Consider the following 15,076-nt stretch of genomic DNA (forward strand, 5'->3'; position numbering starts at 1 on the left):
ACTGAGAGGTAGTGAAAGTCCTGACTCTTTACTTGGACTTTGATCCCAACCCAGCAGGAAGGGCCAGGGGCACTATTACTGCCAGATGGGGGTGTAAGTCCAGGCTCCCCACATGGTTTCCACCAACACCTTGAGGGAAGGAGTCTTGTTATTGCCAGAAGGCTCCCTACTTAGCTTTTTCTGACCCTACCTGGTGGTGGTGAGGTTAGGGTTCCTCATTACAGCCTGGCAAGTGTGGAAGTCTAGGCTCTCCTCTTGACCTTTGCTGGCATGAGTGGAGACTGGCATCCACAATTTTTTCTGTGGTATAACTGGAATAGACTGATTATTCTCTAAAATCTTTGTCATACTAGGCTGTCCTTTTCCTGGTTCTTTGACGAGAGCAGGCTTTTCTTTTGGGGTGTGCGTGTGTGTGTGTCTGTGCTCACTGGTGCTTTCAAGTTGCTGATTTCTTAAGCTGCAAGTACGAGATGTATGAAGCAAAAGAAAACTGAGAATTCAGCATCATGTTGTACCTTGGGTCTTGAGATCCCTGAATAGTCTGTCCTTTCTCCACCTTTCAGAGTCTTCTTCTCTTTGTTTTATGTTAATGTTCAAAGATTTTTAGTTGCTCTGAACTAGAGGAATAGGGAAAATCACACCTATTCCATCTTCGCAGAAGCCGGTCTCCACACATACTTATTTCATATCGTTTTAAATAGTTTCAATATCTTTTTTTTTTTGAGACGGAGTCTCGCTCTGTCGTCCAGGCTGGAGTGCAGTGGCGCGATCTCGGCTCACTGCAAGCTCCGCCTCCCAGGTTCACGCCATTCTCCTGCCTCAGCCTCCTGAGTAGCTGGGACTACAGCCACCCGCCATCACGCCCGGCTAATTTTTTTTTGTATTTTTTAGTAGAGACGGGGTTTCACTGTGTTAGCCAGCATGGTCTTGATCTCCTGACCTCATGATCCGCCCGCCTCAGCCTCCCAAAGTGCTGGGATTACAGGTGTGAGCCACTGCACCCAGCCGATAGTTTCGATATCTTAAAACCTTGGGGATCTAAATGTGTTTTTTCTTAACAAATCAGTTTTTTCTGCTCTCATTCATGATGTATCATTTTCCTTATTATCTTTTACATTTTTAAGGGAAATCCTGAGAACCTAAATTTAAGCTTTCTCCAGAGAGGATTTGCTTCTGCTTCTGCCGGGAGCCACTGGGGCTACTAACTGGGGACCATTTTAGTTCTTTTTAAGGGTCCTGCCTTCATACAGAGTTCTCAGGTTCAGTTTTCCTGTCCTGCAGCAAGGGTGCTCCAGTGTTAGTAGTCCAATTCTAGAGCTATTATTGGCGTTTGTGCCCAAGAACATCAGGATCATTTGTTTACCAGTACTCTTTGTCCTTTCAGCTCACAGTTCATTTTTCTTCTTTTTGTGGAGGAGGAATTGGCACACCTTGAAGATTTTCCTTATTTTCTTGCAAGTCCAGAGGTGGTTTTCAAAAACTATTTGTTATAGTTTATACAGGATCTGTCAGTATTGTGGTTAGAGGGCCAAAATCACTGGTAGAAAGGGAAACCTCTTACATATAACATTTGCATTTTAAATATTACCTTGAATACAATTAAAAAAAAAACACCAGTATTTCTCATGACTATCAGGCTTTTCTTTCTTCTATTTTTTTTTTAGACAGGGTCTCGCTCTGTTGCCCAGGCTGGAAACCAGTGGCACAATCATAGCTTGCTGCAGCCTCGAACTCCTAGGCTCAAGTGATCCTCCCACCTCAGCTTCCTGAGTAGCTGGGACTACAAGTACGTGCCACCATACCTAATTTTTTAACTTTTTTGTAGAGACAGGTTTTTACTGTGTTTCCCAGGCTGGTCCTGAGCTCCTATCCTCAAGTGATCCTCCCACCTCTGCCTCCCAGAGTGCTGGATTACAGGCGTAAGCCACCGTGCCCAGCCCCAGATTTTTCTTAAAAGGCAGACATGAAGGTTTTTATTGTTAGCATTTTGAATTCTTTAACTAAAGTTGTCATTTTATGTGAGAGATTATTAGAATAATATTCAATTCGTAGTATCGACAGCAAAACTGAGCCTTGCTCACTATACTACTATAAGCCTTATAAGTGGGTTCTTGCTCACTGACAAACTTGGTTTTCTTGGGAGGAATTAAGAACAAGGAGGAAACTAGAATATGGGAGCGGATATATGGGAAATAGTGAGGTGTGACAGCTATGAAATATGGTCTAACATGTAGCCTATGATAGCCTCACTACAGAATTGCACCTGTAGCCTGAAAAGTCCTTTTACATTTTTCACAAGAGAACACATTTTTATTTTATACTCCTGCAACTAGATCAGCCGCATTCCAGTTCAGAAGGCACAGCTCACTGCATTCCACAGAGACATTAAGAGAATTTTTGATAACTAATATGCATGACTCTTGTTTCCTTCATTTATTCAGTAAATAAATCTAAGGTCACCATTTCTCAAAAAGTCAAGTGCCTCTGCCTCCCCACATTTTTCACTTCATAGTACTGACTCTCTCACTTTAAAATCCAAGGATGGCCCTGGACAAATTTAATTCTTCAATAAAATAAGAATTGCTAATACTTACCATATGCCAATTTCTATCCTAAGCTTATTTTATATATATATATATACACACACACACACATACATATACTCATTTAATCCTCAAAATAATCCTAAGATGTAGATGTTTTGATTATCCTCACTTTATATGTGAGGAAACTGAGACACAGAGAATAAACGAACCCAAAGTCTCACAGTGAGAAATGGTGGCACAGACAATTGATCCTTGGCTATTTGGCTCCAGAGTCTGTACAATACCACTCCACTACAGATGCTGCATGGCCAAGACCAGACCCAGCATGTGTGATGATTTAACAACATAATGAAATGAAGTACTTTAGTAGAGACAACAGGTTAAACCACAGATACATTTATTCCTCTGAAAACAGTATACCATCTTTCCAATTTTCAAAATGTTATTATCAATTGTCTGCAGATTACTCTCATTAAGCTGATTTTTAAAAATCTCAGACAGAGCAGAGCAATTCACCAGCACCATCATCAAGTGAGCTACAAATCTATCTTTTACCAGAGCAAGGAGACACTTAAGATCAATTCAAGAGAATAGCTTTCAGTGTTCACAGAAGGGGTACTCACATTCATTTGTCACATATTTCAGGCCCTCATACACCCCTTTTAAATTGTCTAACTGCTATCTCAGTTTCTTTTTATAGTCTGAAAACAAGGAATCACCCAAGTAAGATACTCCTTCAGAGCACTGCTGAAAATGGATCAAACATGGAGATCCCCCAGATCCCTGTTCTCAAGTGTTAAAAATATTTTATATTAGCACATAGAATACCCTTAGATATATTCTGTTATGTTCTAAAGAGTTTGTGTTTCCCCCTTTTTGATGATGTCTTCAATTTCTTCTGAGACCTTTCCTGTATAGTCATTTGGTTCTATTGCTTTTAACTTCTCTTGATACTCCAGCGGCAAACCATTTTCTTTTGCACCCATGCAAATAATCTGGAAATGGTTAAAACAAACAAACAAAAAAACCCTTTCAGTTAGGAATATAATTTAATGTACCATACCACAGCTTTATTTGCCTTCTCAAAGTATGAAGTATTAGCTTTCAGATAACTCTAGAATAAACAATTATATAAAATAGAATACCATCATTCCTCTCACACTGAGCATGAATGTGTATGGAGTTTTCAAAGCCAAATGAAGCATCCTCATGCAATATCAACTTTCTCAATATATGATTTTAAATATTTTAATATTAAGACAAACATATCTATATAGAATTTATATGACCTTTTAAGAAAAAAAATACCATTCTTCAAAAAAAATTTAAAGTTTACAGAGAGCAGTTTCGGTTACAATGCCAGAGTTTACCCTTGCTCTGAATTGGACATGGGGGAATAAATGGCAACTGTGTTTAGCGGTACTTTCATAATCTATACCAGGCTAATTTCTCTAGGTTTCATACTAAAAAATTCCAGACGAGGCCTAGGAACCAGATTACCTATTACAGGTGCCATGACCTGATTGGGCCTGCCAACAGAGAGCTAAGCTTAGGTTCTGAACAGGAATTTTGGGGTCTCTATCCCACATTCTTGTCTTGTGCTTGCAAGGGTGATTTCCCTGATTCTGAAAGGCAGTGTGACGTTTCTTTCTCCACCTAGGGATGAAAAACATTTCAGCAGTAGAAAGTATGTTTCTTTCCCCTATAAAAATGAATCTTGGTATTCATAAAATACTGTGTTACGGGGAGAAAAACATTACAAAAGCATATATATATATATATATACACACACACACACACACATACATATATATACATATATGTATATATATATAGAAAGAGAGAGAGTGAGAGAGAGACTAAATCTATTAAAATACACTCATAAATATTCTTTTCTACTTTAATACATGTCTACATCATAAAAATGAAGCAAAAATTTATTGCCAGGCAAAAGAAAGAAAGAAAGAGAGAAAGAAAAAAAGAAAGGAAGAAAATACATGTCTAGAATTCTGACTCACATATATTTCTAAAAATTTTTTTAATAAATAGTTTTAAAAACATAATTCTATCATTACACATAATATTTTTGAATCTGTACATTAGGTAAATAACTATCATTTTTATATTTAAAAACATTTTTATTAAAATAAATGTTTATGTGGAATTTAAAACATACAAAACCTTTTATTTCTTTTTTAGAAATTTTTTTGAGAGTGTCTCACTATCACCCAGGCTGGAGTGCAGTGGCCTGATCTCAGCTCACTGCAACCTCCACCTCCTGGGTTCAAGCAATTCTTATGCCTCAGTCTTCCAAGTAGCTGGGATTACAGGTGCTCGCCACCATGGCCTCCTAGTTTTGTATTTTTAGTAGAGACGAGGTTTCACCACGTTGGCTAGGCTGGTCTCAAACTCCTAACTTCAGGTGATCTGCCCGCCCCAGCCTTCCAAAGTGGTGGCATTACAGGCATGAGCCACCACGTTGGGCCTAAAGTCTTTTAAAAACAATATATTCTTTAGTTTCTCTCAGTGAAATTTAAAAAGTAATCACCACCAGTCTGTAAATAGCTTACCTTTTTATACTGTGGGGATGGGGGAGCACTTTCGTAATTTGTCATCAGATAACTTCGACAGGTTATTTCTTTTCCTTCTTGAGTTGCAACTTTAACTTCTATTACAACATACATTCCACTTTTAACCCCTTCTTGCCTGAAACCAGAACAGCCAAATTTTAACCATATTTGACCTAGCCAATTTAGCTCACTGGGTAAGGTCTTTTTATAATAGTCAAGATGGTGTATGGGATTAAACATTTAACTACATCTGAACATACTTGCTCCCTATGTATTTGGGACACAGAATATATAAATTTACCACATCAAAAGTGAGCTTAGCATTTAGGCTGGGTACGGTGGCTCACATCTGTAATCCCAGCACTTTGGGAGGCCGAGGTGGATCACTTGAGGTCAGGAGTTCAAGACCAGTCTGGCCAACATGGTGAAATGCCATCTCCACTAAAATACAAAAATTAGCCGGGCGTGGTGGTGGGCGCCTATAGTCCCAGCTACTCAATAGGCTGAGGCTGGAGAATCACTTGAACCCGGGAGGTGGAGGTTGCAGTGAGCCGAGATTGCACTGTGGCAATCCAGGCTGGGAGACAGCAAGACTCCATCTCAAAAAGAAAAAAAAAAGGCCGGGTGCAGTGGCTCACACCTGTAATCCTAGCACTTTGGGAGGCCGAGGCGGGTGGATCACCTGAGGTCAGGAGTTCGAGGCCAGCCTGACCAACATGGAGAAACCTCGTCTCTACTAAAAAAAAAACACAAAAAAAATTAGTCCGACATGGTGGTGCATGCCTGTAATCCCAGCTACTCGGGAGGCTGAGGCAGGAGAATCACTGGAACCCGGGAGGCAGAGGTTGGGGTGAGCCGAGATCACGCCATTGCACTCCAGCCTGGGCAACAAGAGCGAAACTCCATTACAAAAAAAAAAAAGTAAGCTTAGCTTAGCATTTCAATTAGAAGGCCTGAGACATAATATTACTTGTTATACTCCTAACATAACTCTCCGTATTTATCTTGTCTTAAAAGATGCTTCAATGTAGTTTTTTTTTTTTTCAACTTTATACTATGGAAACATTGTTCTTTGGGCTACAAAAATGGATGTGTTCTGACAGCAAGAGAATATCCACCTAGAACAAAGGTAGAGAGGATGGCTCTTTCTCCTTCACAAGTGAGGTAAAGTATCAAGCATGTCAGATAACCCTCTCTTCTCAAGGCCTACTCTTTTCTGCAACTTTTCTTTGTATGAAATGCTCTGCTACACAACTCTGAGAGCTCTAGTCATAAAAAGTATCAAAGCATTTCTAACATGTCCTCGGATGCTTTTACAAAGTATTACTTATTTACTGATTCACCTGCCATCTTAAATAATTGTTCTTTAAAAACTGAATTCAAGTACTTTCAAAATCAACAAAAATATGTAACAATTACAGAAATCTTCATGCCTTTTCACAGTATGAAACTACAAAGAAAAATTATGAAAGACAATAGAATGAAAAATAAGGGCTTCCATCTTTTACATAAGAGATTACAAACATCCCCCCAAATCTTTATCAGAAAATATAGCCTTTCTAGACCTTTTAGCAAACTCACATTATCATGCCTTTTATGTTGACTCTAAAAGTATAATGAATATGTCTGTAGTATGTGGTTTTGAAAAACTAACACACAGATACACATCCTCACATACAATCTGCTTTCTGAATTAATTACTGTTTAACTTATAATTAGAAGCCACCTACTCATCCAGAGAATTTAAATTGCTTTTGTTCATTTTCCATACTACTCCCCACACTTCATCGCCAGGACTCTGAAAAATGGTGGCTATCCCTCCATGCCAAGTTTGACTTGTTTTGCCTTGGGAATTGCCAAAGTCAAGCTTAAAATCCTACAAAGGAAATCAAAGTGATATGATCAATATCCACTTGAATCCAAATTTCCCTCATCAAAATAAAAAGGATTTACCTTGAACTCCATGCAATTAAAACATTCAATAAACTGAGTTCCTTCTATACGTAAGAAGCTGTGGAAAATATAAAGTTAAACAGACAGGACCCAGATCCCAAGGATTATGTTTTTTAAATATTTTTCTTTAAAAATGAAACATACACTGAATATGTATAGACATCTTAACAAAAACAAAAAGTTTAAGGAAAAAAAAAAATCCCATAACCCCAATGCCTGAACACAACTGTTTTCATTTTTGCAAACTACTTCCCAGTCTTCTTACATACACATAAATTTTTACTTAGAGACAAGCTGGGTGATGGCTACATGTGGGTTATAACATTCTCTCTCTTTTTATGTCTGTAGAGTATCCTACCAACATATATCACCAAATTTTCCCTGAGGGACCTGGCATTTGAGGATGAATGATTTGTGTACTTATGAACACTAATACTCATGAATTATACTAATTTATCTACAATAATCATAAGAGCACCTAAAACTAACTGCAAATGGGAAGGCCATTTAAGCAGGGGACGAGCATGCCCAAAGGCATGGATAAAAGAGTGTGTTTTGGGGGCCAGGTGCAGGGGCTTACGTCTGTAATCCCAACATTCTGGGAGGCCGTGGCAGGTGGGTCATTTTGTACACAGTGCTATTGGCTAATACGCCTTATAATATAATTATGGACCATTCCCTTTTATTTTGCTAACAACTTTCTTATACCCATTTTACAGCAATAAACACTGTGGGTTAGAAAGATTAAGCAATCTTCCTAAGTTCTTGGAACTAATAAGTAATGAAATTAGGTTTCTAGTTTAACTTCTTTCCTCACAGAGGTGGGCAATCAGGGGATAGAGTCCTGGGGAAGATTAAAAATCCTTACATGAAAAAGCCAACTAAAAAATAAACAAAAACAAAACAAATAAAAAACAGAATCCTTATGTGGCTTATTTGGTCTAGGAAGATTTCTTTCCATCTTTCCAGAGCTTAGTTTCCTTATAGATAAATTTTAAAAGTTGAACTAAATGATAATTCTAGGATCCTTTTCAGGTTTATATTTTATCCCTGTCACTTATATTTTCTCGAAAAACTTGTCAGACATCTCAGGAATTGGGTTGGTTGGAGTGACCAGTACCTTTATTCAGCATAAGAGATGTTCTTCTAGGACCACATGTCCCTGGCAGGACACCAGGAGATGTGATAAAAGTTACAATTCACACTAACTGGTTGTGTATTGCTAAACCCAATAAACTATTTTCATTCCTCATCTTGTTCCACTTCTCAGCGGAACACAGGTAACCACCTTCTCCTGATCTGCCTCTTTCCTGATTTTCAGGCTGTTCCTTGATCTCAATCCCCTTTGCCAACTCCTCCTCCATTACCTGATTTTTAAATGTTGGAGTTGCTCAAGGCTCAGTCTAGGCCATGGGTGTCCAACCCTTTGGATGCAAGAACTTTTTTGCTTACCTGTGGTGGCGGACATCACGAAAGTTATGCATGGGCCTTTTTTTTGTTTTTGTTTTTGTTTTAGCTCATCAGCCATCATTAGTTTTAGTGTATTTTATGTGTGGCCCAAGACAATTTTTCTTCTTCCAGTGTGGCCCAAGGAAGCCAAAAGGTTGGACACCCATGGTCTAGGCCATTTTCTCTATTCATTCGGCAATTTGCTCAAGACATTCTCATCCCCTCCAATGGCTTCAAATATTCTGATCATCTTTAAACCCAGACCAGATCTCTCTTCTGAGCTTCAGAAGTGCTTAGAACAGGGCCTAGCACACAGTAAGTACTTAATAAATGTTTGCTAATATTATTCTGTTCACCTGACTGTTTAGCAAGCATTTCAAATTCAAAACGTTCAAACTGAACTTAAAATTTTCTCCTCCCAAACCGGATTTTCCTCTTTTCTCTGCAAACATCACCTGCATCTACCTGGTGCCAAAAACCTGAGTCATCTTTGATATTCTCTTCACACTCAATCACTATGCTTTAACAATGTTATCTCCAAATTAGTTCTCAAATCCATCCACCCTGCCCTGCCACCACCCTAGTTCAAGATGCCATTCATTATCTTTGGCATAAATTGCTGCAAAAACTTCTTGAACTCTCCACATCCACTCTTCCCTCCTTCAAATCTATTTTCCATGTGACCAGAATGGGCTTTTGGAGATAGAAATCTGATCTTTCATGTGCTTTAGTTCTGCAGTGTGTCTTATTTGGCTTCTGTGGTCCTGGAAGATGTGGCCCTTCCACATATCTCCAGTCTTCATGCCACATTCCCCTTACTAAACTCCAGCCACGCTGACTGAAAGATCCAGCTTCCTCTTTCTTCAGGTCCTTTGCAGAAGATGCTGTTCCCTGTTTTGTGTGCTCCCCACCTCTACAATCATTCAGGTCTCAACTTAAAAGTCACATTTTCAGGCAGGGCTTTCCTGAGCATCCTGGTTAGGTCAGGTACCCTGGTCATACGCCCCATTGCACTTTGCATGCCTCCTTTTTAAGATGGACCATATACCTGTAACTGAATAATCCCTTGTTTAATATCTCTTCCCCTTGCCCTGACTGTAAGCATTTGGACTCCCTTCCTACAGTTGGGAAATTCCCTACCTTACGAGTTTGGGAATAGGGAGTATCAGAGCCTGACTCCCATTTTTGAGGCTTCAAAGGCCAGAAGCTGGTTCTCTCAGTTTTGCTTAAAATCATGGCATGGGTACGTGGCCAAAACTTAGCCAATCAGGACATTCTGGGGCTTTCAATTAGAAGCTAGTGCCCAAGACAGCAGGGACACCAGAGAGGCTGACACATTTGGGTTTCAGGAACTGCAGGGATGTACAGAGGCAGGCAGTGTCCAGGGCAGGGGGTGGTGGTGGTGGACAATACAGCATCCACGTTTACCAAGTTCAGCAGTGGCGCGGAAGAGGCTCCGTGGGCTGGTTCTGTTGTGTGATGCCCACTGCATTACAGTTGCTGTGCCTCCCTTTATGCTTGTCCGTTTTGTCAGCTTTGTACTCCTGCCTTCCTGGTCATTCTGTGAGCTCTCCAATAGCCTTTCAACACATTCTTTTTTTTTTTTTTTTTTTTTTTCTGCTTAAATCAGCCAGTTTCTGTTGCTTGCAACTAAGAACTCTGACGATGTTAGCAGAGATCATGTTTGTCTCATTCGACGCTGTCAAAAAGGTTTTGAACATAATCTATTGTACCTCTGTCCTACAGACTGAGAGTTCCTCAAAACAGTCACTTTACTCAATCATGTTTATACCCTTAGTGTTACGTGCCGGAAGAATATGTACTAAATGAATGAATGGACTGGGCTGAAGAGCAATAATTTAGCAACACTGGTTATAGTTCATCCAGCCCCTTGACCTAACTGAACACAGCATTATTACAAATAAGACATGGTCCCAGCTTTCAGGACCTCTCAGATGAGGAGCGAAAGGCAGGTAAACGGATTTTCACAATGCCAGGTGAGAAGTGCTGTAACAAAGGTATGTACAGAACAGAAGGCAACCAATTCCCAGACTCGGGTCAGAGAAGACTCCCCCGAAGTACCAACTGTATGCAATCTGTTAAGTTAGTGGACGAGAGGCCAAATCGGTGCAGACCGAGCAGCCGGTGCAAAGGCCAGGAGGGGGAAAGCTCCAGGCAGCCCGAGAGGGCACCGTGGCCGGGGCAGGGCCGGGCAGTGGGCGCAGCGGAGGAGGTGGACCCACCCAGGAGGCGGAAGCCGCGTCCTAGTACCCTCATCAAGAAGAACTGCATTCCTGGCCCGATCGGCCACGTGTGCCCCCGAGGAAGCGCCTTCTGGGCATCCCGGCCCCGGCGTGGGTAGCGCGGGCGGGGGCACTCACCTGCAGGCGGGCCACACAGAAGAACGCCGCCGAGGGGTTTCGGAGGTGGATCCTCTCTGTCAGCAGGTTGCTGCCGTAGGCAAAGTACAGAAAACTCTCCTCATCTGGACCCGTGACGTCCTTGCAGCCCGAGTTGGCCATATCCCACTGCGCCCCTGCACTGGAGCCTGGAGCAGAGCTGTAACGAACGGCCAGAGAGCGCAACACTGGGGCCCACTACCCCGGCGCAGTGACCGCCGCGCCGCAGCCTCAGGGTTACCGGACTGGCGGGAAGCGTGGGCCGGTCGAGTCAGGAGCGAGCGCTCTCCTGATTGGCTGCCGGTCCCCACCGACCTGAGTCGCCCCCTTTGATTGGCCATCCCCACGGCCTTCTCTCCGCCTTCCGCCGAGACTCAGAAATAGTCTGTCCTGAAGCAATCCGGCGCTGGCTCCTCATTGGACACGACCTACTGATGTCCCGCCCCTCCTTGCTCAAGGCTTCCTCTGATTGAGGGGTGGACAGGCACTCCTCACAGGCGGGTCGGGTCCCATGGACACTGGCTGAAGGTCGTGGCGGGTGACTGGTTTCTCCGCTCTGGGGTGCGCGTGTGTGGTTCTTTGGTACTTTCTGCGCCTTAGGAAGTTCTGGTCAGATCTGAGGCGAAACAGCGGCCCTGGCCACTCCATCAACGGCTCCCTCATCCGGCAGCTTGCCCGGTCATGCCTTCCTGGCCTAGAGGAGTCGGGCAGGACGGGTCCGTTCACCCTTTCTGCTGGTTCCGGCACCCCCAGCCCTGGTCATCAACCTGTCCCCTTTCCACAGACCCGTCGCCTCCTGGAGCGGCCCCTCTGAATGCTTGGGACTCCCTTCCCTGTTACATGGAAGTTACATGCCTGGGCTTAAATCCCGACGCTGCCATTTACTAGCCAAGTAACTTTGGGCACCTCTGGTCTCCGTTTCCTCTTTTTAAAAATCGGGATCACAATATAAGTTAGGGTCACAGTAGAAACCCCTATATTGTGTTTTGGTTCCCCCCTCCCACACACACACACATCCTGAGTGTATTTTTTAAAACCTATATTGTTAACTTTTGAATGAAAATAAGGGCATAGGAGCATTGTCTATCCTTGACACCCAGCTATTAATCTCTAAATACCACCCCCCACTAAAAGGTACCAACTGATCCTTCGAGAAATGACTGATGCCAGGTCAGGAGCTAGGAGTGAATGAGGACAACTTGGAACATCTTGTGTCAGAAGCTCAGGACGCCTCTCAAGACGAACAAGGTCCTTCTAAAAGGACATGGGAACCAGCCTGAAGTTGCCCACTGGCCAAAATTAGAACAATTTGAGAATCAAAAATAACAATGACTGCAAACTGAAAAATGATTGGAAACTTTAAACATAAAAAAGCCATTCCCCCCAAAGAGTAATCCAAATAAAAAAAAAAACTAACTTCATTTGCCACACTATTGGTGGTGACTATTACACCAACTTTACTCTGCAAAGTGATAATTTAAGAAAACAAACAGGTATTCCGCCATTCTAGTAGCAGCTGTATTTCGGGGTAACTGGAATACAGCTGATGATGAGCACCAGTTGATGAGGAAACAGTTCTCTTTACAAAAGTATGCCAACTAAGTAATCCTAAATGAATAATGGAATTTTATAATTGATTCATGCCAGGATCATCAATGATATCATTTGGTGAAAAGGTGATAGGGAACAGGATATTCACTTGATGCCAAATTACTCCCTGGGGATTACTGCTGGTTACAATTTATTTATTTTATTTTTTTTGAGACAGAGTCTCACTCTGTCGCCCAGGCTGAAGTGCAGTGGTGTGATGTCGGCTCACTGCAAGCTCCGCCTGCCACGTTCACACCATTCTCCTGCCTCAGCTTCCTGAGTAGCTGGGACTACAGGCACCCGCCACCATGCCTGGCTAATTTTTTGTATTTTTAGTAGAGACGGGGTTTCACCATGTTGGCCAGGATGGTCTTGATCTCCTGACCTCGTGATCCGCCTGCCTCGGCCTCCCAAAGTGCTGGTGTGTCTGGAATTGTGGGTTCTTGGTTTCACTGACTTAAAGAATGAAGCCGCTGACCCTCGCGGTGAGTGTTACAGTTCTTAAAGATGGTGTGTCCAGAGTTCGTTCCTTCAGATGTTCAGATGTGTCTGGAGTTTCTTCCTTCTGCTGGGTTTGTGGTCTCACTGACTTCAGGAGTGAAGCTGCAGACCCTCGAGGTGAGTGTTACGGCTCTTAAAGACGGTGCATCTGGAGTTGTTCATTCCTTCTGGTGGGTTTGTGGTCTTGCTGACTTCAGGAGTGAAGCTGCAGACCTTCATGGTGAGTGTTACAGTTCATAAAGGTGGCTCGCCCAGAGTTGTTCATTCCTCCCATCCAGAGTTGTTCGTTCCTCCCGTCCAGAATTGTTCATTCCTCCCGTCTGGAGTTGTTCCTTCCTGTGGGTTCATGGTCTCGCTGGCTTCAGGAGTGAAGCTGCAGACCCTCGCGGTGAGTGTTACGGCTCTTAAAGGCAGTGCATCTGGAGTTGTTCATTCCTTCTGGTGGGTTTGTGGTCTTGCTGACTTCAGGAGTGAAGCTGCAGACCTTCATGGTGAGTGTTACAGTTCATAAAGGTGGCACGTCCAGAGTTGTTCATTCCTCCCATCTGGAGTTGTTCGTTCCTCCCGTCTGGAGTTGTTCCTTCCCATGGGTTCATGGTCTCGCTGGCTTCGGGAGTGAAGCTGCAGACCTTTGTGGTGAGTGTTACAGCTCATAAAGGCGGCGCAGACCCAAATAGTGAGCAGCAGCAAGATTTATTGCAAAGAACAAAGCTTCCACAGCCTGGAGGGGGACCCAAGTGGGTTGCCCCTGCTAGCTCTGGTGGCCTGCTTTTATTCCCTTATTTGGCCCCACCCACATCCTGCTGATTGGTCCATTTCACAGAGAGCTGATTGGTCTGTTTTGACAGAGCCCTGATTGGTGTGTTTACAAACCTTTAGCTAGACATAGAGCGCTGATTGGTGCATTTACAATCCTTTAACTAGACAGAAAAGTTCTCTAAGTCTCCTACCTGGTTAGCTAGACACAGAGCCCCGACTGGTGCATTTAAAAACCTTTAGCTAGACACAGAGCGCTGATTGGTGCGTTTACAAACCTTTAGCTAGGCACAGAGTGCTGATTGGTGCGTTTACAATCCTTTAGCTAGACAGAAAAGTTCTCCAAGTCCCCACCCGATCCAGAAGCCCAGCTGGCTTCACCTGTCACTGGGATTACAGGCATGAGCCACCGCGCCTGGCCTACTGCTGGTTACATTTTTACAACACAGGGAAATCTTGCCCCTCCTACCTTAACCCAGAACAATCTTATCACCGTAAAAGTGGCCCAGCCTGATATTAAATGTCTCCCAATTTGATGCAATATGAAGCTCCAGCATCATCTATGAAGTATTCTTTCCAAAAAATTTTAACCTCAACATCATCAAGCCTTTAAATCTATCTTCCTGTCTCAGGAACTGCAAGGATAGAAGAATAAAATTACAACAGGAGAAAACAACCAGAGAAACCCAGAATAAATGGTGGAACACCCTACTGAACACATGGCCCAGTGTCTTCAATAAGTCAGTGTCATTAAAAAGAAAAAAAGCAGCACTGAGGGATGGCTGCTCTAGATTAAAAGAAATTTTAAAAACGTGGCCGGGTGTGGTGGTTCACACCTGTAATCCCAGCAATTTGGGAGGCTGAGGCAGGCAGATCACAATGTCAAGAGATGGAGACCTTCCTGGCCAACATGGTGAAACCCCATCTCTACTAAAAATACAAAAATTAGCTGGGCATGGTGGCACGCCTCTAGTCCCAGCTACTCGGGAGGCTGAGGCAGAAGAATTGTTTGAACCTGGGAGGCAGAATTTGCAGTGAGCCAAGATCACGCCATTGCACTCCAGCTTGGCAACAGAGCAAGACTCCGTCTCAAAAACAAACAAACAAACAAACAAACAAACAAACAATAACCAAATGTATGGCTTGTCCTCTGTTGATTCTGGTTTAATAAGCCAGATATAAAAGATATTTCGGGGACAACTGAAGAAATTTGAGTTTTCACTGGGGCATTAGGTGATATTAGGCAATTGTTATTAGGTGTGATAATGGTATTGTGCTTCGGTAGAAAAATGTCTCTATTTTTAGACATGTA

At 42.7% G+C, this 15,076-nt stretch overlaps 1 protein-coding gene across 5 annotated transcripts; it reads right to left on the reverse strand.

The window, feature by feature from the left end:
- Positions 1 to 2,926: 2,926 nt before the first annotated feature.
- On the reverse strand, positions 2,927 to 11,300 carry GGCT (gamma-glutamylcyclotransferase). Of its 5 annotated transcripts, none has more exons than XM_008958892.4 (4): positions 10,900 to 11,300; positions 6,847 to 6,992; positions 4,047 to 4,202; positions 2,927 to 3,541 (listed from the first exon to the last, which is right to left on the reverse strand). In XM_008958892.4, the coding sequence occupies exons 1-4, from the start codon at positions 11,038 to 11,040 to the stop codon at positions 3,484 to 3,486; spliced, it is 501 nt and encodes a 166-aa protein (XP_008957140.1). In that variant the 5' UTR covers positions 11,041 to 11,300; the 3' UTR covers positions 2,927 to 3,483. The 5 variants fall into 5 exon arrangements, with proteins under 5 accessions (XP_008957140.1, XP_008957137.1, XP_003833427.1 ...); XM_008958889.4 differs by adding an exon at positions 5,117 to 5,252 and having other exon boundaries at positions 2,927 to 4,202; positions 10,900 to 11,269; XM_003833379.4 differs by lacking the exon at positions 4,047 to 4,202 and adding an exon at positions 5,117 to 5,252 and having other exon boundaries at positions 10,900 to 11,203.
- Positions 11,301 to 15,076: the final 3,776 nt, after the last annotated feature.

The sequence above is a fragment of the Pan paniscus genome, chromosome 6, assembly GCF_029289425.2.
Source record: "Pan paniscus chromosome 6, NHGRI_mPanPan1-v2.0_pri, whole genome shotgun sequence".
Classification (NCBI taxonomy): domain Eukaryota; kingdom Metazoa; phylum Chordata; class Mammalia; order Primates; family Hominidae; genus Pan; species Pan paniscus.